At 43.6% G+C, this 23,134-nt stretch overlaps 2 protein-coding genes across 7 annotated transcripts in view; one reads left to right on the top strand and one right to left on the bottom strand.

The window, feature by feature from the left end:
- The window catches only part of dnm2a (dynamin 2a), a 54,021-nt gene extending 42,844 nt beyond the window's left edge, over window positions 1-11,177 (top strand). For all 5 annotated transcript variants that reach the window (XM_061905184.1, XM_061905183.1, XM_061905182.1 and 2 more), the window contains 6 exons: window positions 2,746-2,855; window positions 3,138-3,249; window positions 8,208-8,372; window positions 8,462-8,685; window positions 9,939-10,205; window positions 10,357-11,177. In XM_061905184.1, the coding sequence (XP_061761168.1) occupies window positions 2,746-2,855; window positions 3,138-3,249; window positions 8,208-8,372; window positions 8,462-8,685; window positions 9,939-10,205; window positions 10,357-10,429 (951 nt within the window). In that variant the 3' untranslated portion in view covers window positions 10,430-11,177. The remainder of the gene's footprint in view (window positions 1-2,745; window positions 2,856-3,137; window positions 3,250-8,207; window positions 8,373-8,461; window positions 8,686-9,938; window positions 10,206-10,356) is intronic.
- A 3,964-nt stretch (window positions 11,178-15,141) lies between these two features.
- LOC133555798 (transmembrane emp24 domain-containing protein 1-like) lies at window positions 15,142-22,239 on the bottom strand. 2 transcript variants are annotated; one of them, XM_061905187.1, is made up of 5 exons: window positions 22,105-22,239; window positions 21,855-22,034; window positions 21,680-21,777; window positions 21,419-21,605; window positions 15,142-15,770 (listed from the first exon to the last, which is right to left on the bottom strand). In XM_061905187.1, the coding sequence occupies exons 2-5, from the start codon at window positions 22,029-22,031 to the stop codon at window positions 15,558-15,560; spliced, it is 675 nt and encodes a 224-aa protein (XP_061761171.1). In that variant the 5' UTR covers window positions 22,032-22,034; window positions 22,105-22,239; the 3' UTR covers window positions 15,142-15,557. The 2 variants fall into 2 exon arrangements, with proteins under 2 accessions (XP_061761171.1, XP_061761169.1); XM_061905185.1 differs by lacking the exon at window positions 22,105-22,239 and having other exon boundaries at window positions 21,855-22,098.
- Window positions 22,240-23,134: the final 895 nt, after the last annotated feature.

The following is a 23,134-nucleotide window of genomic DNA, read 5'->3' as shown; positions in this document are numbered from 1 at the left end:
TATTATGTTAGATCCATTATGGACTGTACTCTCACTATTATGTTAGATCCACTATGGACTGGACTCTCACACTATTATGTTAGATCCAGTATGGACTGGACTCTCACACTATTATGTTAGATCCACTATGGACTTGACTCTCACACTATTATGTTAGATCCACTATGGATTGGACTCTCACTATTATGTTAGATCCACTATGGACTGGACTGTCACACTATTATGTTAGATCCACTATGGACTGGACTCTCACTATTATGTTAGATCCACTATGGACTGGACTCTCACACTATTATGTTAGATCCACTATGGACTGGACTCTCACTATTATGTTAGATCCACTATGGACTGGACTCACAATATTTTGTTAGATCCACTATGGACTGGACTCTCACTATTATGTTAGATCCACTATGGACTGGACTCTCACTATTATGTTAGATCCACTATGGACTGGACTCTCACTATTATGTTAGATCCACTATGGACTGGACTCTCACCATTATGTTAGATCCACTATGGACTGGACTCTCACTATTATGTTAGATCCACTATGGACTGGACTCTCACTGTTATGTTAGATCCACTATGGACTGGACTCTCACTATTATGTTAGATCCACTATGGACTGGACTCTCACTATTATGTTAGATCCACTATGGACTGGACTCTCACTATTATGTTAGATCCACTATGGACTGGACTGTCACACTATTATGTTAGATCCACTATGGACTGGACTCTCACTATTATGTTAGATCCACTATGGACTGGACTGTCACACTATTATGTTAGATCCACTATGGACTGGACTCTCACTATTATGTTAGATCCACTATGGACTGGACTCTCACACTATTATGTTAGATCCACTATGGACTGGACTCTCACTATTATGTTAGATCCACTATGGACTGGACTCTCACTATTATGTTAGATCCACTATGGACTGGACTCTCACTATTATGTTAGATCCACTATGGACTGGACTCTCACTATTATGTTAGATCCACTATGGACTGGACTCTCACACTATTATGTTAGATCCACTATGGACTGGACTCTCACCATTATGTTGGATCCACTATGGACTGGACTCTCACTATTATGTTAGATCCACTATGGACTGGACTCTCACTATTATGTTAGATCCACTATGGACTGGACTCTCACTATTATGTTAGATCCACTATGGACTGGACTCTCACTATTATGTTAGATCCACTATGGACTGGACTCTCACTATTATGTTAGATCCACTATGGACTGGACTCTCACTATTATGTTAGATCCACTATGGACTGGACTCTCACACTATTATGTTAGATCCACTATGGACTGGACTCTCACACTATTATGTTAGATCCACTATGGACTGGACTCTCACACTATTATGTTAGATCCACTATGGACTGGACTCTCACTATTATGTTAGATCCTCTATGGACTGGACTCTCACACTATTATGTTAGATCCACTATGGACTGGACTCTCACTATTATGTTAGATCCACTATGGACAGGACTCTCACACTATTATGTTAGATCCACTATGGACTGGACTCTCACACTATTATGTTAGATCCATTATGGACTGTACTCTCACTATTATGTTAGATCCACTATGGACTGGACTCCCACACTATTATGTTAGATCCACTATGGACTGGACTCTCACACTATTATGTTAGATCCACTATGGACTTGACTCTCACACTATTATGTTAGATCCATTATGGACTGTACTCTCACTATTATGTTAGATCCACTATGGACTGGACTCTCACACTATTATGTTAGATCCACTATGGACTTGACTCTCACACTATTATGTTAGATCCACTATGGACTGGACTCTCACTATTATGTTAGATCCACTATGGACTGGACTGTCACACTATTATGTTAGATCCACTATGGACTGGACTCTCACTATTATGTTAGATCCACTATGGACTGGACTCTCACACTATTATGTTAGATCCACTATGGACTGGACTCTCACTATTATGTTAGATCCACTATGGACTGGACTCTCACTATTATGTTAGATCCACTATGGACTGGACTCTCACTATTATGTTAGATCCACTATGGACTGGATTCTCACACTTTTATGTTAGATCCACTATGGACTGGACTCTCACACTATTATGTTAGATCCACTATGGACTGGACTCTCACTATTATGTTAGATCCACTATGGACTGGACTCTCACTATTATGTTAGATCCACTGTGGACTGGACTCTCACTATTATGTTAGATCCACTATGGACTGGACTCTCACTATTATGTTAGATCCAGTACGGACTGGACTCTCACTATTATGTTAGATCCACTATGGACTGGACTCTCACTATTATGTTAGATCCACTCGATGTCCATTGCACCGGTCGCCCTGGGGGGGCGGGTGTCCCCACATCTGCGGTCCCCTCCAAGGTTTGTCATTGTCTTCCCATTGGGTTGATTTTTTTCCTTGCCCTGATGTGGGATCTGAGCCGTGGATGTCATGGTTCGTGCACCCCTTTGAGACACTCGTGATTTAGGGCTATATAAGTAAACTTTGATTGATTGATTCTTAAATTGAGGTTCCACTGTATATGTAAAAGGTAGTAATAGTGTTTTAATAGTATATGATTACAAAATACTTGCTGAATCCAATTTGTTGAGGTCATTTTCAAGCTGTGACCATTATTTGACGATGTATACTTTGTGTCAAATTTGAAACATTTTTTCCCTGTCAGGAAAAAGAAAAGAAGTACATGCTGCCTCTGGATAACCTGAAGATCAGAGATGTGGAGAAAGGTTTCATGTCCACAAAGCACATCTTTGCAATCTTCAACACTGAGCAGAGGTCAGTTGTCTTCTGACTCTTGGTCTAATGGAGAAGTGTGCCATTGTTGTGTGTTTATGCACGTGTGCAGGAACGTTATTATGGAGAAGTGTGCCATTGTTGTGTGTTTATGCACGTGTGCAGGAACGTTATTATGGAGAAGTGTGCCATTGTTGTGTGTTTATGCACGTGTGCAGGAACGTTATTATGGAGAAGTGTGCCATTGTTGTGTGTTTATGCACGTGTGCAGGAACGTTATTATGGAGAAGTGTGCCATTGTTGTGTGTTTATGCACGTGTGCAGGAACGTGTACAAGGATCTACGGCAGATAGAGCTGGCGTGCGACTCTCAAGATGATGTGGACAGCTGGAAGGCATCATTCCTCAGGGCCGGGGTTTACCCGGAGAAGGACCAGGTCAGATTCTAGTACATCACTACAATCACAACAATAAACTTTTTTTTTTTTACTGTATTTTTGTACAATTTTGCCCATTGAAAGTTTGTGGGCCAATTTTCAAACAATTCCCGGTTTTCCAAAGCCCCATTTTTACCTCTTTCTGGAAAGTTTGTCCAATCTACATATTTCAACCGTTTTTGAGCAGTCCACCTTCAAAACTATTTTCTTAGTTGGAAGAATAAATGCTCTTATTTTTTGTCCTACAAATTCCCCTTTCCCAAAATTTCAGGAATTCCGAAATACTAATTGTCAATTTAAACTGCGTGGCGCAGTGGAAAAGTGGCCGTGCGCAACCCGAGGGTCCCTGGTTCAATCCCCACCAGTACCAATCTCGTCATGTCCGTTGTGTCCTGAGCAAGACACTTCACCCTTGCTCCTGATGGGTGCTGGTTAGCGCCTTGCATGGCAGCTCCCTCCATCAGTGTGTGAATGTGTTTGTGAATGGGTAAATGTGGAAGTAGTGTCAAAGCGCTTTGAGTACCTTGAAGGTAGAAAAGCGCTATACAAGTACAACCCATGTATCATTTATTTATTTATAAACTAACTATGTCAACATTCTTCAACTGATTCCAAAAATTCCAACACCAACCCTTTCACATCATCTAGGACAGGGGCCGGCAACCCGCATGCGGCTCTTTGGTCACTCTGACGTGGCTCAGCTGCATACTTGCCGACCCCCCCGATTTTTCCGGGAGGTTTACGGATTTCAGTTCCTCTCCCAGGGAAAATAGTCTCCGACTTTCACCCGGACAACCACATTGAGGGCGTGCCGCAATGGCTTTTGACATTCTCTGGTACATGTCGTCGCACCCGCTTTCATACCATGCTGTCTGCGTGCTGGCCAGTCTAAAGTAGTGAGCGGACGCTATTTTCACACATAAGTGACTGCAAGGCATACTTGGTCAACAGCCATACAGGTTACACTGAGGGTTGTGATATAAACAACTTTAACACTCTTACTAATATGCGCCACGCTGTGAAACCACACCAAACAAGAATGACAAACACATTTCGGGAGAACATTCGCACTGTAACACACCATAAACGCAACAGAACAAATACCCAGAATCCCATGCATCTCTAACGCTTCCGGGCTACATCATACACCCCCGCCACCCTCAAACCCCGCCCACCTCAACCGACGCACGGAGCGGGAGGAGGGGTTTGGTGGTGCCGATGAATGCCTTTCAATGGCGATCACAAACGGCAAATCTTTCTAGCTGGCAAGCGACTAGTAACAAATGATGTCTCTCAATCCACAGTGTGGCGCCGCTTCCTTTAACTCATAATAATCATCTCCATCACAGCAGATCAACTTTGTTTCCTACTTTCTTGTGTTATAAACAAGTATTATTATGACACTGTTTGGTATGTTACAAAATATAATGTTGTAATTCAAGTTGCATTTGTCTATTTAATGCATCTTTATTTGATATGACTATAAACAAAATACGGAATAAATGTCCAACTTGCTAAAACACCAAAATTGAGTGGGGGTTGAATCATTGTGATCACAACTGTACGGCAGTAGCATACAGCATATAACAGTTAGCATTCCATGACCCACAATGCACTTCTGCCATGACCCTCCCCCGCCGAATTCTTATTGGCTGACGTGTGTGTGACGATTGCTGACATTTTCTGCGTCTCTTCCGCAAATGAGATAAATAATATTATTTGATATTTTACGGTGATATGTTAATAATTTCACACATAAGTTGCTCCTTTTAAAAAAAACCTTCAATTTATAGTCCGAAAAATAATTTGTATATGTGTGTGTATGTGTGTATATATATATGTATATATATATGTGTGTGTGTGTGTGTGTGTGTGTGTTTATATATATATATATATATATATATATATATATATATATATATATATATATACACACACATATATATACATATATGTGCGTGTGTGTGTTACCTGCACGGTCACTTCAGCTACTCTTTAAACATGAGTACAGTTGCCAATAACAGATAAAATATATAAACATGCTAGATTTCTTCACTTAAAATCTTATAAATATCTCCATATTAACAGGAAAAACAGAAGGAAAGTTGAAAAATTCTTTGGCAGTGTTTTATATTTCAAGATTGCTGATTCACTCATTTTGCCAAAAAGGGATTCACCCCAAACATGTCATCCAATCATCATGCAGAAGCCTAGCATCCCCCTTTGGTTCCCTCTTATTCATTGGCTCACCGTCCGTGGGCGGGACAAAGTGGAGGATTGATCCAATGTCTGTGTAGTTTGGCTGCAGCACTGTGACGCTACCACGTCAATGAAAAAAAGTTGCGCCAACTGTCGCCAAAGCAGCTTCTATACAAAAGTGAAACGCATTCTAACACATTTAGTCAATGAAATGCAAACCCAAAAGAACATAATTGACAACTTTTTTTGGGATGGGACTCTCGCTACTAAATTGGATCCACTTTGGACTTGATTCTCATGGTTACGTTAGATCCACTATGGATTGGACTTTCACAATATCATGTTAGATCTGCTCGACATCCATTGCTTTCAGTCCTCTAGGGCAGTGGTTCTCAACCTTTTTCAGTGATGTACCCCCTTTGAACTTTTTTTTTATTCAAGTACCCCCTAATCAGAGCAAAGCATTTTTGGTTGAAAAAAAGAGATAAAGAAGTAAAATACAGCATTATGTCATCAGTTTTTAATTTATTAAATTGTATAACAGTGCAAAATATTGCTCATTTGTAGTGGTCTTTTTTTAACTATTTGGAAAAAAAACATAAAAATAACTAAAAACTTGTTGAAAAATAAACAAGTAATCATAAATAAATATTTCTCCACGTAGAAGTAATCATCAACTTAAAGAGTCCTCTTTGGGGATTGTAATAGAGATCCATCTGGATTCATCAACTTACTTATAAACATTTCTTGATTGATTGATTGAATTATATTTATATAGCGCTTTTCTCAAGTGACTCAAAGCGCTTTACATAGTGACACCCAATATCTAAGTTACATTTAAAGCAGTGTGGGTGGCACTGGGAGCAGGTGGGTAAAGTGTCTTGCCCAAGGACACAACGGCAGTAACTAGGATGACACAAGCGGGAATCGAACCTGCAACCCTCAAGTTGCTGGCACGGCCACTCTACCAACCGAGCTATGACGCCCCACAAAAAATAAATCTTTCACATCAATATTTATGGAACATGTCCACAAAAAAATCGAGCTGTCAACACTGAATATTGCATTGTTGTATTTATTTTCTCAGTTTATGAACTAACATTCATATTTTGTTGAAGTATTCTTCAATAAAAATGTTTATCAAGGATTTTTGAATTGTTGATATTTTTTAGAATATTTTAAAAAAATCTCACGTACCCCTTGGCATACCTTCAAGTCCCCCCAGGGGTACGCGTACCCCCATTTGAGAACAACTACCCTGGGGGGGGGGGTCCTCTCCAAGGTTTCTCATAGTCATCATGGTCGACGTCCCACTGGGGTGAGTTTTTCCTTGCCCCTACCGAGGATGTCGTGGTTTGTGCAGCCCTTTGAGGCACTTGTGATTTAGGGCTATATAAATAAACATTGATTGATTGATTGATTGATTGATTGATATTTCGGGGGAAGCTGAACTTCCCTTGCAGTCTTTAGCAATCGGCACTGCTGGCATCACCATGTTCAAACAATGTTGCAGGTAAGAGAAGTGGGCAAGTCAGACATGGATAAGCTTTAAAGCAGGGGTAGGGAACCTATGGCTCTTTTGATGACTGCATCTGGCTCTCGGATAAATCTCAGCTGACTCTGCTTAACACGATAAGTAATGAATAATTCCACTTGTCATTACAGTGTTAAAAATAATGCTCAAAATATAAAACATTCTCATGCATTTTTAATCCATCCATCCGTTTTATACCACACCTGTTCAAGAAGTTGCGTTAATGGTAAGAAGTTATTTATTTATTATTGGTTAGAGTGGGGCTTGCCCTCCTGGGGGTTCTTCAGACCACCAAGCACCGCCATGAGAGCCTGTTTCAGGGTTAAAATATGTTTTTATTTTTCAATAAGTCTCTCAGTTGCTTTCCAGCAATTGTATTTTCCTCTTTCGTTCTCGCTCATGCTCTGGCTCCAGCCCCAACCCCGTCTCTCCTCCTGGCTGCTGCTAATAACAGAGCGACAGGTGATTAGATAACAAGGCCCAGGTGGGCCATCTACGCACCTGTCGCTGATTTTGAGGCTGGTCCTGACACACCCCAGATTGCTGCAGGCCACGCCCCCTCCACAGTTATCTTCAGAATAACAATGTTATTACAAATAATTAGAGACCTATTACTCTCTAGAAATGTTGGTCTTACTTCAAAATGCACGCGTTTAGTTGTGTTCAGTGTTAAAAAATATATTATATGGCTTTTACCGAAATACATTTTAAAATATTTGGCTTTTTGGCTCTCTCAGCCAAAATGGTTCCCGACCCCTGCTTTAAAGGCTGGGTGGGTCTGGCTGGAGTGCCAAGCGAGGCTGTGCCCGGCCCGTCACCCAAGCCGCCAGCCACCGGTCGAGCAGACGTGCGTCTTGCTCACGCTTGCTTTAATCAAAGTGGCCACATTTACTTTGCATCACTAGTCAATAGGCTGTATATCTCTATTCATACAATATTTTATCTTAAATTGCTTCCACGTCACAAAAATTGTAATTGTTGAGGTGTGGCAGCTTCAATTTAGCCGTGGCACCGCACAACGATCTAATCTAATATCTAATATAAGCCCTGATATCGGCTGATATTACTCACAGATGATCAGAGTCGGTAGCATTAAAGCCTGTTCACAACACCGCCACATACTACTGTTAAAAAGTACATTTTGCCTTGGAAATAACCTCTTGACATTGTCACTCCAAAGTGATGGTTGTGTTTTCAGTCCGCATGGGTTTTTTGGATCCTGCAGGTGGAGAATGAAGAGGCCGCTCCGGCGGACACCTTCTCTATGGACCCTCAGCTGGAGCGTCAAGTGGAAACCATCCGCAACCTGGTGGATTCTTACATCGGCATCATCAACAAATCCATCAGAGACCTGGTGCCCAAGACCATCATGCACCTGATGATCAACAACGTGAGTCTTCCATCCCGGCATGCACCAGGAAGATGAGTGACTAGGAATGACTAAAGTATTGTATTCATGCTCCAATGGACTTCCACCAGGCAAAGGACTTCATCCATTCGGAGCTGCTGGCCTACCTCTACTCCTCCGGGGACCAGAACAGTCTCATGGAGGAATCTGCCGACCAGGCCCAGCGCAGGGACGAAATGTTGCGCATGTACCACGCCCTCAAGGAGGCGCTGCACATCATCGGGGACATCAGCACCACCACCATCGCCACCCCTGTCCCTCCGCCTGTAAATAACACCTGGATCCAAGATGCCAGGTAAAGTGCAAATACCGTATTTCCTTGAATTGTCGCCGGGTATATAGTACGCGCCTGGCTAGAATTACTGCCGGGTCAAACTCGATTCGCAAAATATTATTTTTTTTAGCGCATGCCTAGAATTTCCGCCGGGTCAAACTCGTCACGTCACGAGTGACACTTCACCTGTCATCATTTTCAAAATGGAGGAGGCTGATTTCAATCACTTGAAATCACAGAAGAAGATTAAGAGCTATTCAGTTCTTTTTTTTTTTGTCATGAAAAAGGGAGGTTTTTTGGGTTGGTGCACTGATTGTAAGTGTATCTTGTGTTTTTTATGTTGATTTAATAAATAAATAATAAATAAATAAAAAAATTAAAACATTACCAATGTAGGCTCGATTGGTACCAATCGAGCCTACCAATGTGGTAATTTAGCCCGGTGGTTGGGGACCACTGATATAATCAATCAATCAATGTTTATTTATATAGCCCCAAATCACAAATGTCTCAAAGGACTGCACAAATCATTACGACTACAACATCCTCGGAAGAACCCACAAAAGGGCAAGGAAAACTCACACCCAGTGGGCGGGGAGAATTCACATCCAGTGGGGCGCCAGTGACAATGCTGACTATGAGAAACCTTGGAGAGGACCTCAGATGTGGGCAACCCCCCCCCTCTAGGGGACCGAAAGCTATGGATGTCGAGCGGGTCTAACATGATACTGTGAAAGTTCAATCCATAGTGGCTCCAACACAGCCGCGAGAGTTCAGTTCAAAGCGGATCCAAGACAGCAGCGAGAGTCCCGTCCACAGGAAACCATCCCAAGCGGAGGCGGATCAGCAGCGTAGAGATGTCCCCAACCGATACACAGGCGAGCGGTCCATCCTGGGTCCCGACTCTGGACAGCCAGTACTTCATCCATGGTCATCGGACCGGACCCCCTCCACAAGGGAGGGGGGGGACATAGGAGAAAAAAGAAAAGAAGCGGCAGATCAACTGGTCTAAAAAGGAGGTCTATTTAAAGGCTAGAGTATACAGATGAGTTTTAAGGTGAGACTTAAATGCTTCTACTGAGGTAGCATCTCAAACTGTTATAATGCAGTAAAAAAATTCATCCATTCGTCGTCATGTCTTTTAATGATTGTGAATTATAGGCAAAGTTTTTAAAAAAAAACAGTTCAGTGCCACTTTAAATAAAAATTTTAAAAAAGTGATATTATGAAATTGTTCTTGGTTTAGGTAATAATTATTTCTGCCTTTCTCTCAGCCCAACCCCCCAGCGCAGGCCGCCCCCCACCTCAGCCGCGGCCCCCAACCGGCCGCCCGCAGTCCGAGGTTCGACGCCCGGACCCCCATTGAACCCATCTCCGGCCTTCGGCACCCCGCCACTCAACCCGTCTCCCGCTTTCGGCGCCCCTCCAATCCCATCTCGACCAGGGCCGCCCACCAGTGCCTTCAACAATTTCCAGGACCCCTTCAGCGCGCCCCCGCTCATCCCCTCCCGGCCGGTCCGCATCCCACCCGGAGTTCCCAGGTATGACGCCGTTGTTGTCGTGTTGTGTTGCCAGACCCCCAACCTGCTCCCCCCTTCCCCCACTTTGTCTCCTCTCTGTCGGGTTGGTTTGGTCTCTGTCACTTTAGTGAGCACCGAGTCTCACGTCTCCCGTCTTCTCTCCACACTGCAGCCGAAGACCCCCTGGGGCTCCCTCTCACCGACCCACCATTATCCGCCCTGCTGAGCCCTCCCTGCTAGACTAGCCCCCCCGCGGTGGCCGGCCCCAATTCTCTTGTTTGTGTGTGCGCGCGAGTGTGTGTGTTTGTTTGTATGTGCGTGTGTGTGTGTGTGTGGGATAGAAGGTGGCACCTCTGTACTGTGCAAAGTGTACAGAAAATAAAAATAGGATGCATTAAAAGGCTAGTTGTTAAATAACTTATTGCCTCCCTCCCCAACACTTCATTTCCCAAGAGCATGCTAATCAAGCATCTTTTTTAATTAAAAAAAAACAAAAAAAAAGGATAAATGTAGCTTTAAAAAATGGTGCCGGTGGTGAAAAATCTGAGCACTTGTAATGCTGAGTCGCTGTTTATTCATTCAATCTTTTTGTGTACATACACTTGTCTGACATGTCATGTGACTAACCCACCACCTGGCCTTTTATTTATAACCCGTCGCTGTTGTTTATCGCTTTAAATCATCCTCTTCCTCACTCCTTCAGTGCTTCCTCCCATTTAGCCCTGCTGGGAGTTTTGAAGGCACATGACTTTCACCAAACAAACATCCCTAGAAAACGATTCCAGCCTTTTATATATTTTTTACGCCTCTGTCAGCACATACATCTTCTCACCACTAAAGGGCCTCCGTCACCGTCGGGTCCAAAAGTCCCAGTTAAGTCGACTTTATCATCCTCTCTATGTTTTTGTGGAAGTGCCTCTGTAGCCGACATGAACTGAGGAGTCAATAAAAGAGGTGTTGAGTACAATAAAAAAAAAAAAGGACTGCTTCTTCTGGTGGTTGTTCTGGTGTCTTCTTTTCCCCCATCTCTTCTTCTGTCTTTAACCCAAATAATCAATATAATAAGTATGAAAGCACTTTTGAAATGGGCCCAAACTCATTGGACACAACATTAGGTACGTGAGCACATTTGCAAAGTTGTGATTGACGCTGTCAGTCATTGATATGTTTGCTCATTTTTCAATCTAATATTGTCTAAACTAAATATTTCAACCAAAAACATGGAAACTTATACAAACCCCGTTTCCATATGAGTCGGGAAATTGTGTTAGATGTAAATATAAACAGAATACAATGATTTGCAAATCCTTTTCAAGCCATATTCAGACAACATATTTGATGTTTAAACTCAAAAACTTTTGCAAATAATAATTAACTTAGAATTTCATGGCTGCAACACGTGCCGAAGTAGTTGGGAAAGGGCATGTTCACCACTGTGTTACATCACCTTTTCTTTTAACAACACTCAATAAACGTTTGGGAACTGAGGAAACTAATTGTTGAAGCTTTGAAAGTTGTAACTGCCTCCACATAGCACTGACACAATGGGATTTATTGAAGGCTTCCTTTCCCTTCAATCCACCCTGAAAACTGTTAAAAATAAAGCACGTTACAAACGTAAAAATAACATGCACAGCATGTGGCTCAAACATTTTACCGAAGTAAAATACAAACAGAAATGACAAATACCTGGTTGGCCTGCATGCTTCCTTTAGGAGGAAATTGTGATCTTCTGGCTCTTGTAGCCCAAACACTGAAAGTCCTTGTGACACTTTTTAGTCCTCGTTACCATCAGTCGCTCTCTTTATTCCTTCTCATTGCACCAAACAGATGTTCCCTCATACCCGGAAGTAGCTTCCTTATATCCGTTCACAGACCAATCGAGACACTTCAAAACAAACAAATGCCCACAAACCCAACAAAAAGGCATGAAATTACATTTTTAACCATATTAACTTAAATAAAGCCTTCTTTTGAACTTTTATACATTTTGATTTAAATTCCCTTTTATGAACTTAACTTATTCTGTGTTTAGAGAAATAAAACAAATTCTAATTATTAGTCGCGACAGTTTCAAAAGTGGAATTTTTTATAATTCTTGTTTTATGTAGAGCTTCAGTCCTTCAACAGTCCGGGGTCTCCGCTGTCCTATTTTACACTTCATAACGCACCACACATTTTCCATGGGAGACAGGTCTGGACTGCAGGCGGGCCAGGAAAGTACCCGCACTCTTTTTTTTACGAAGCCACGCTGAAATAAGCAGGGGCGTCCATGATAACCTTGCAGTTCTAAAACTGTTCGACAATTTGCTTACAATTAGCATTTCATGGAAGTTGCTTTTATAGTCAATCATGGCACCCACCTGTTCCCAATTAGCCTGCACACCTGTGGGATGTTCCATATAAGTGTTTGATGAGCATTCTTCGACTTTATCAGTATTTATTGCCACCTTTTCTAACTTCTTTGTCACGTGTTGCTCGAATCAAATTCTAAAGTTAATGATTATTTGCAACAACAAAAAAATGTTTATGAGTTTGAACATCAAATATGTTGTCTTTGTAGCATATTCAACTGAATATGGCTTGAAAAGGATTTGCAAATCATTGTATTCTGTTTATATTTACATCTAACACAATTTCCCAACTCATATGGAAACGGGGTTTGTATACTGTATATATATACATATATATGTTTGTGTGTGTATATATATGTGTGTGTGTATGTATGTATATATGTGTATGTATGTATGTATATATGTGTATGTATGTATGTATGTATATATATATATATATATATACATATATATATACATACATGTATGTATGTATATATATATGTATGTATGTATATATGTGTATGTGTATATATGTATGTATATATGTGTATGTGTATATATATGTATGTATATATGTATATTTATATATATATATGTATATATATATATACATACATGTATGTATGTATATATATATGTATGTATGTATATATGTGTATGTGTATATATGTATGTATATATGTGTATGTGTATATATATATGTGTATATATATGTATGTATATATGTATATTTATATATATATATGTATATATATATATATATGTATATATATATATATATATGTATATATATATATATATGTATATATATATATATATGTATATATATATATGTATATATGTATTTTTTATCCCCCACATCTAAGGATTCCCAGATGTTAACATGTTCTCCCAAAGAAGTGACATTGAGGGTAAAAGCTGATATTCTAGTGAAGGCCTCATTGAACATTGGCTGATTGTTGTCAAACAGGCGCCCCGCTCCTCGGCGATATTAATGCTCACCTCGCAAGGACGGAGAGGACGGATGGCGCCTTGGTGAGAGTTCCAAACAAACAGACGTGTGAGAGAGCTTGAAATGTAAGGAATAATAAAAGACTTGGATGGGATGCTGGCTTTACAATCATGGTTGGAATATAGCTTGCTTAAATTAAAATGAGTCCTTTGTGTTTAATGATAGACTTTTTATTGATTGATTGGTGTCATGACAACAAATCCATGCTTGCACTGTAACTAAAATGACTTTGAAGGGACGTGTATCCAAGTGCATCAGGGACTGTTTGCTTTTTCTATTGGATTTACACTTTTCTCATGCCTTTTGTTTACATACTGTAAATTATTAAAAAAACATTAATTGTGCTTCTTTTGCACAATGAATCAGTTGTTTTTCCAGTGTTTTTTGTAATGTGACTCTATTATTGTAGAATGACATATTTTAGAAATGCAGTTTTAGTATGTAGCATTTTTGTATCGTAAAATATTAGTTTGTTCCAAAACATGGTTAGGTAGAGTTGGGGTTTGAGTCAGGCTGTGTTCTAGTTGGGTTCCAGGTTCCCGTCGAGGTTTAAGGCGTGGGTGCAGATTCTAGTTAAGTGTTTTCAGCTTTTTATTTATTTTTTTCAATCACTGATTTTTTTCCCTATTAATTTGAGGTTTTGTTTTTAGTAATTTAATTTAATATTCTTAACTTTTTTTCTTGATAATAGTAGGACTTTATTCCACTTTTTTCTTACAAAATTAAACTTGTTGTCCAAAATGTTGTAGTTTAATTTGTATTGTTAAAAAAAAAAACATTACATGTAATATTTTATTATTAGGATTTTCGCCTCTATTGTTATACTTGTTTTATTTGTTTTCCTAATGTTTTATTTAGACTCCTCACATGATAATATAATAATATAGTAATATAAATATTCTTTAGTATCCCAATATATAGTTAAAGTTCGTATTTGCCATTATTTCTTACTAAATTATGACTTAACTCCATTTTTTTCTGTATTTAATTATCTCCCCTCATACTAAGACTGTTTGACTAATATTCCAATATCATGAATGACTATACTTTTTTCAAACATCTTTTAATGAAAGATACATTAAAGTACCCTATGACGGACTCTCACCGCCGTGCGGGTTCCCAGGACCACCAAGGAAGGACATGGCTTGAGCAGTTTGACTTTTTGTTTTATTCTTTCAATAAAACCTTTCCGCTCTCTGTCTTTTCCTCTCGCGTTCAGCGTCCGCCTCCTTCTCTCTGCTGCAGCCCTTTTACACCTTGCGAGGAGGTTAGATGATTCCACCCAGCTGGGCGCACATGATCATGATTGCGGCGTCACTCCCAGCGTGACCCGCCTCTCCGCTCGCTCGCCCTCCTCGCCGCCATCTTGGGCCGGGCTCCGGCGTGCCCTGCCCCGCTGCTCGTTCGCCGGCTCCGCCTCTCTACTTACCTTAGGACTATGTGAGGGCCACATCTAATTTGTTTTTACGATACCACTTGTTTCTTGGCTAATTCTTATGCTTTGGTTAGCAACTGCTAGTTGGTGAAAACAATTTCACAGTAAATCTAGAAAGATTGTTCCAAAATATCGACACAACCTTGTTTTTTCTACCCATGAGAACAAAGAAAGTGAGTGTGAAGGATATTTATTGAATTTCCAAAGACTTTTGACTGTTAGTCTGCACCGTACTCAAGCAATATCGCTCGCCAAAGACATTAGAATAATATCTGAACTGTGGACATGTATCTATGAAATTATGGCTAAGCTGCTGATGGTGTGTTTGCCCAAGAAGCAGCTGGAAGAAGATACTGTAAAAGTCCACTCAAGGTAAATACTCTACATTCTCATTACATGCAGTTGTTTGTCGTGCATCCTATTTGTTTTTATTTTTGTCGCTCAAAGTTAGTTTAATGAACTTGTTAAATGTTCAAATGGTGAGATTTGGGGGGCAAGCAAGAATTAAATTGATTTAAAATTCATCTCAAGAGGCAAGGCTGTGTCTCTTTGGCAAGTTTCCAGTAAGAAAGTGAGCCGCCTGCAGGTGGTCAGCCGGGCCTGGTGTTGGAGAAGAAGGACTGCAGCGTGTAGACCTGGACCCCGGCCACAGTGAGGACACACACCATGCTGATGAAGGACCAGAAGGTCACCTTCCACAAGTTGTCCTCCTGGAGGTGCACGTCCCTGGTGTCGAAGGTCTTCAGCATCAACTGGATCAGGCGACCCCTCTGGATGGACCGGTAGACCTTCTCCAGCTGGGTCTGCAGGACAGAGTTTGAGTTGGGGTTTTTTAAGGAGTTGGATTGAATTGAGTTGTGGTTTGTGTTCCAGTTAGGTTAGTCTGAGTTTGTTTCCAACATGTACACAACACATGTACACAACACAATGTACACAACACATGCACACAACACATGCACACAACACATGCACACAACACATGCACACAACACATGTACACAACACATGCACACAACACATGTACACAACACATGCACACAACACATGTACACAACACATGTACACAACACATGCACACAACACATGCACACAACACATGTACACAACACATGTACACAACACATGTACACAACACATGTACACAACACAATGTACACAACACATGCACACAACACATGTACACAACACATGCACACAACACATGCACACAACACATGTACACAACACATGTACACAACACATGCACACAACACATGTACACAACACATGCACACAACACATGCACACAACACATGTACACAACACATGCACACAACACATGTACACAACACATGTACACAACACATGCACACAACACATGTACACAACACATGTACACAACACATGCACACAACACATGCACACAACACATGTACACAACACATGCACACAACACATGTACACAACACATGCACACAACACATGCACACAACACATGCACACAACACATGCACACAACACATGCACACAACACATGCACACAACACATGCACACAACACATGCACACAACACATGCACACAACACAATGTACACAACACATGCACACAACACATGCACACAACACATGCACACAACACATGTACACAACACATGTACACAACACATGCACACAACACATGCACACAACACATGCACACAACACATGCACACAACACATGCACACAACACATGCACACAACACATGTACACAACACATGCACACAACACATGCACACAACACATGCACACAACACATGCACACAACACATGCACACAACACATGCACACAACACATGCACACAACACATGCACACAACACATGTACACAACACATGCACACAACACATACACACAACACATGCGCACAACACATGCGCACAACACATGCACACAACACATGTACACAACACATGCACACAACACATGTACACAACACATGCACACAACACATGCACACAACACATGCACACAACACATGCACACAACACATGCACACAACACATGCACACAACACATGTACACAACACATGCACACAACACATGTACACAACACAATGTACACAACACATGCACACAACACATGCACACAACACATGCACACAACAAAATGTACACAACACATGCACACAACACATGTACACAACAAAATGTACACAACACATGCACACAACACATGTACACAAAACAATGTGATGCATCACATTTCTTTTACTGCAGCACCTGTGAAAAGCGAGTAGGAAGAAGCAGAGCATATTTCATCTTGCACCTTTTCAAACCAAAGCAGTCCTATCCCAGTTCTTTCTTCACTCTTTGTAAGCACAGTGAATAAAGAAATGTAGCATAAGTAAGTAAACAAATATATAAATACATACAACTAGAGGGCTGCAGGTTCGATTCCCGCTTCCGTCATCCTAGTCACTGCCGTTGTGTCCTGAGCAAGACACTTCACCCTTGCTCCTGATGGTTGCAGGTTAGCGCCTTGCATGGCAGCTCCCTCCATCAGTGTGTGAATGTGGAAGTAGTGTCAAAGTGCTTTGAACACCTTGAAGGTAGAAAAGCGCTATACAAGTACAACTCATTTACATCCATCCATTTTCTACCGCTTATTCCCTTTCGGGGTCGCGGGGGGCGCCGGCGCCTATCTCAGCTACAATCGGGCGGAAGGCGGGGTACACCCTGGACAAGTCGCCACCTCATCACAGGGCCAACACAGATAGACAGACAACATTCACACACTAGGGACCATTTAGTGTTGCCAATCAACCTATCCCCAGGTGCATGTCTTTGGAAGTGGGAGGGGCCTATCCCCAGGTGCATGTCTTTGGAGGTGGGAGGGGCCTATCCCCAGGTGCATGTCTTTGGAGGTGGGAGGGGCCTATACCCAGGTGCATGTCTTTGGAGGTGGGAGGGGCCTATCCCCAGGTGCATGTCTGTGGAGGTGGGAGGGGCCTATCCCCAGGTGCATGTCTTTGGAGGTGGGAGGGGCCTATCCCCAGGTGCATGTCTTTGGAGGTGGGAGGGGCCTATCCCCAGGTGCATGTCTTTGGAGGTGGGAGGGGCCTATCCCCAGGTGCATGTCTTTGGAGGTGGGAGGAAGCCGGAGTACCCGGAGGGAACCCACGCAGTCACGGGGAGAACATGCAAACTCCACACAGAAAGATCCCGAGCCTGGATTTGAACCCAGGACTGCAGGACCTTCGTATTGTGAGGCAGACGCACTAACCCCTCTGCCACCGTGAAGCCCAACTCATTTACATATACACAATGATTAAGTTCTTAAAGTTAAGTCATTTGTGGTTCACCTTGGCCCTGAATGAGATTATTATAAGGACCCCGATTAAATTTCTAGCGTTTTATTATACGAGTTGAGTTTATACCAAAAAGTTCTATTTTGGTTTCATCTGACCACATGACATTCTCCCAATCCTCTGCTGTATCATCCATGTATCCATTTTGGTATAAACTCAACTCGTCGTGTTTGGAGGAAGAAGAATACTGAGTTGCATCCCAAGAACACCATACCTACTGTGAAGCATGGGGGTGGAAACATCATGCTTTGGGGCTGTTTTTCTGCTAAGGGGACAGGACGATTGATCCGTGTTAAGGAAAGAATGAATGGGGCCATGTACCCTGAGATTTGGAGCCAAAACCTCCTTTGAATGGTTGACCAAATACTTATTTTCCACCATCATTTACAAATAAATTCTTTAAAATCCCTACACATTCTGTCTCTCACAGTTGAAGTGTACCTATGATGAACATTACAGACCTCTGTCATCATTTGAAGTGGGAGAACTTGCACAATCGCTGGCTGATTAAATACTTTTTTGCCCCACTGTATATATATATATATATATATATATATATATATATGTCTTGATTGGATTATCCAGAGAATAGTGCTCGATACCGTGGTAGAGCGCAATATGTATGTGTGGGAAAAATCACAAGACTACTTCATCTCTACAGAACTGTTTCAGAACTCAATCATCAAGAGATTTCCTGATGATTGAGGGAACCCCTCATGAAACAGTTCTGTAGAGATGAAGTAGTCTTGTGATTTTTCCCACACATACATATATATATATATATATATATATATATGAATTTGATCATAACAACAACAAAAAAACATTTGGATAACTTTTCTTTTTTGTTTTGTTTTTTTATGTTTGAATAACAAAGACCTCCTCAATCCCACCAACACGTCTTCCTTTGAGGATGCAGTGCCTGGGGAATCTGTGGTGGACTCTCCTATTTCTGGGGTTGAGGTTGCTGAGGTGGATGAGATCCGCCCGGAGTTCCTTAAGGCTCTGGATGCTGTGGGGCTGTCTTGGTCGCGTGGACATCGAGGGCGGTACCTCTGGATTGGCAGACCGGGGTGGTGGTCCCTCTCTTTAAGAAGGGGGACCGGAGGGTGTGTTCCAACTATGGTGGGATCACACTCCTCAGGCTTCCCGGTAAGGTTTATTCAGGTGTACTGGAGAGGAGGCTACGTCGGATAGTCGAACCTCAGATTCAAGAGGAACGGTGTGGTTTTCGTCCTGGTGGTGGAACTGTGGACCAGTTCTATACTCTGGGCAGGGTTCTTGAGGGTGCATGGGAGTTTGCCCAACCAGTCTACATGTGCTTTGTGGACTTGGAGAAGGCATTGGACCGTGTCCCTCGGGAAGTCCTGTGGGGAGTGCTCAGAGAGTATGGGGTATCGGACTGTCTTATTGTGGCGGTCCACTCCCTGTATGATCAGTGTCAGAGCTTGGTCCGCATTGCCGGCAGTAAGTCGGACACGTTTCCAGTGAGGGTTGGACTCCGCCAAGGCTGTCCTTTGTCACCCATTCTGTTCAGAACTTTTATGGACAGAATTTCTAGGCGCAGTCAAGGCGTTGAGGGGTTCCGGTTTGGTGACTACAGGATTAGGTCTCTGCTTTTTGCAGATGATGTGGTCCTGATGGCTTCATCTGACCGGGATCTTCACTGGATCGGTTCGCAGCCGAGTGTGAAGTGACCGGAATGAGAATCAGCACCACCAAGTCCGAGTCCATGGTTCTCGCCCGGAAAAGGGTGGAGTGCCATCTCCGGGTTGGGGAGGAGACCCTGCCCCAAGTGGAGGAGTTCAAGTACCTAGGAGTCTTGTTCACGAGTGAGGGAAGAGTGGATGGTGAGATCGACAGGCGGATCGGTGCGGCGTCTTCAGTAATGCGGACGTTGTATCGATCCGTTGTGGTGAAGAAGGAGCTGAGCCGGAAGGCAAAGCTCTCAATTTACCGGTCGATCTACGTTCCCATCCTCACCTATGGTCATGACCAAAAGGACAAGATCCCGGGTACAAGAGGCCGAAATGAGTTTGGGTCTCTCCCTTAGAGATAGGGTGAGAAGCTCTGCCATCCGGGAGGAACTCAAAGTAAAGCCGCTGCTCCTCCACATGGAGAGGAGCCAGATGAGGTGGTTCGGGCATCTGGTCAGGATGCCACCGGAACGCCTCCCTAGGGAGGTGTTTAGGGCACGTCCAACCGGTAGGAGGCCACGGGGAAGACCCAGGACACGTTGGGAGGACTATGTCTCCCAGCTGGCCTGGGAACGCCTCGGGATCCCCCGGGAAGAGCTAGACGAAGTGGCTGGGGAGAGGGAAGTCTGGGCTTCCCTGCTTAGGCTGCTGCCCCCGCGACCCGACCTCGGATAAGTGGAAGAAGATGAATGGAATGTTTGAATAAGAAGAATAATGGCTGACTTCACCTTGACTTGGCACCTTGTTCAGGAGCAAATGGTCTTACCTGTTCAGGTAGCCACCTTGTTCATTGATTGATTGCAACTTGTATTAGTAGATTGCACAGTACAGTACATATTCTGTACAATTGACCACTAAATGGTCAATTTTCAACTTGTTTAAGTCGGGGTCCAGTCTCCCAAGTCATGGCGCCAGACTTCATGGACAAACAACTTTTAGGACTTGGGCGATGCCAGATTTGACCAAGCAATGAAGGCCCATCCATCCATCCATTTTCTACCGCTTATTCCCTTTCGGGGTCGCGGGGGGCGCTGGCGCCTATCTCAGCTACAATCGGGCGGAAGGCGGGGTACACCCTGGACAAGTCGCCACCTCATCGCAGGGCCAACACAGATAGACAGACAACATTCACACACTAGGGACCATTTAGTGTTGCCAATCAACCTATCCCCAGGTGCATGTCTTTGGAAGTGGGAGGAAGCCGGAGTACCCTGAGGGAACCCACGCATTCACGGGGAGAACATGCAAACTCCACACAGAAAGATCCCGAGCCTGGATTTGAACCCAGGACTGCAGGACCTTCGTATTGTAAGGCAGACGCACTAACCCCTCTGCCACCGTGATGCCCGCAATGAAGGCCATTGTTTTAAGTTACTTGGGGGGTTTAGTTAGGAATCGAGTCATGCTGGGTTTTGTTTAGTCTCACCCTGATGTCGTCCAGCTTCAACTCCATGTCGTCCAGCGTGATGATGTCCGTTTCCAGGTCCTCGTAGTCGTCCGTGTCGTTGGAGCTGGTGGTGATGACGATGGCGAAGAACAGCAACTTTTCCTTGCGTCTGCTGTAGCTGTTGTCGAAACACAGCTTGTAGTCTCCGGCCTCGGTCAGAGCCACACTGGAGGAGGACGACCGGCAGAGGTGATCAATGCCTGGCTGGCTTCTGACGGCACAGGTGGAAGACAAGCTCACCTGTGGATGGCGTGGGATCTCCTGTAGTCGTAGGCCTCTCTGCGGCCGCTGGGCGACACCATGACGAAGCCCACGTCCAGATTTGGCGACCCCACCACCTGGAAGACACTTTGCTGGTCAGTGTCTTCATCCCCACATGGTCACACGAGATGAGATTAAGAGGAAGTGTAATGACTTGGTATTGAAACTCCAGGCTGCTGTTCTTGTCCGTGGTCTGGTAGAAACATTCTCTGCTGCCGGCAGGTAAGACGAAGGTGAACTCCATGTCCGTGTTGGGCTTGATGTTCAGGCCCCGGCTCGCCTTCAGACTCCAACAAGCCAGCAGCGTCAGCAGCAGACGCCTCGTCGCCATTTCCTCAAATCACAAACGGGAAAAAAAGGTGAGGAGTCGCTTCTTGCTGCACACCAACAAAGGTATGTCAAACCTGCTCGTCCTGCCCAGCTCGCCGTCTTTCCGGCTTCCCGGGCCTGGAGCTCAGTTGGAGCTTTCAGCCTCAAACACACCTCACCTGCACTATTCTACAGAGCGTCATTTAACTACAACAAAAGATTGGAAGGTATCCGGTTTCTTTCTGTGGGGCGGTACAGCTGGGTTGGTAGAGCGGCCGTGCCAGCAACTTGAGGGTTGCAGGTTTGATCCCCGCTTCCGCCATCCTAGTCACTGCCATTGTGTCCTTGGGCAAGACACTTTACCCACCTGCTCCCAGTGCCACCCACACTGCTTTAAATGGAACTTAGATATTGGGTTTCACTATGTAAAGCGCTTTGAGTCATTAGAGAAAAAGCGCTATCCATCCATCCATTTTCTACCGCTTATTCCCTTTTTGGGGGCGCTGGCGCCTATCTCAGCTACAATCGGGCGGAAGGCGGGGTACACCCTGGACAAGTCGCCACCTCATCGCAGGGCCAACACAGATAGACAGACAACATTCACACACTAGGGACCATTTAGTGTTGCCAATCAACCTATCCCCAGGTGCATGTCTTTGGAGGTGGGAGGGGCCTATCCCCAGGTGCATGTCTTTGGAGGTGGGAGGGGCCTATCCCCAGGTGCATGTCTTTGGAGGTGGGAGGGGCCTATCCCCAGGTGCATGTATTTGGAGGTGGGAGGGGCCTATCCCCAGGTGCATGTCTTTGGAGGTGGGAGGGGCCTATCCCCAGGTGCATGTCTTTGGAGGTGGGAGGGGCCTATCCCCAGGTGCATGTCTTTGGAGGTGGGAGGGGCCTATCCCCAGGTGCATGTCTTTGGAGGTGGGAGGGGCCTATCCCCAGGTGCATGTCTTTGGAAGTGGGAGGAAGCCGGAGTACCCGGAGGGAACCCACGCATTCACGGGGAGAACATGCAAACTCCACACAGAAAGATCCCGAGCCTGGATTTGAACCCAGGACTGCAGGAACTTCGTATTGTGAGGCAGACGCACTAACCCCTCTTCCACCGTGAAGAAAAAGCGCTAT

This window comes from Nerophis ophidion, linkage group LG07, assembly GCF_033978795.1.
Source record: "Nerophis ophidion isolate RoL-2023_Sa linkage group LG07, RoL_Noph_v1.0, whole genome shotgun sequence".
NCBI classification, from domain to species: Eukaryota; Metazoa; Chordata; class Actinopteri; order Syngnathiformes; family Syngnathidae; genus Nerophis; species Nerophis ophidion.
The sequence above is the reverse complement of the archived record's forward strand: the minus strand, read 5'-3'. Positions and strand labels throughout refer to the sequence as shown.

What these genes read in the sequence shown, in the direction of transcription:
- LOC133555798 (XM_061905187.1), bottom strand. Translation starts at nt 22,031, where the DNA reads ATGGCGACGAGGCGTCTGCTGCTGACGCTGCTGGCTTGTTGGAGTCTG. An exon ending in GCCTGGAGTTTCAATACCAA is followed by an intron (nt 21,778 to 21,854) that starts GTCATTACACTT and finishes AGTGTCTTCCAG; the next exon opens with GTGGTGGGGTCGCCAAATCT. An exon ending in AGATCCCACGCCATCCACAG is followed by an intron (nt 21,606 to 21,679) that starts GTGAGCTTGTCT and finishes GTCCTCCTCCAG; the next exon opens with TGTGGCTCTGACCGAGGCCG.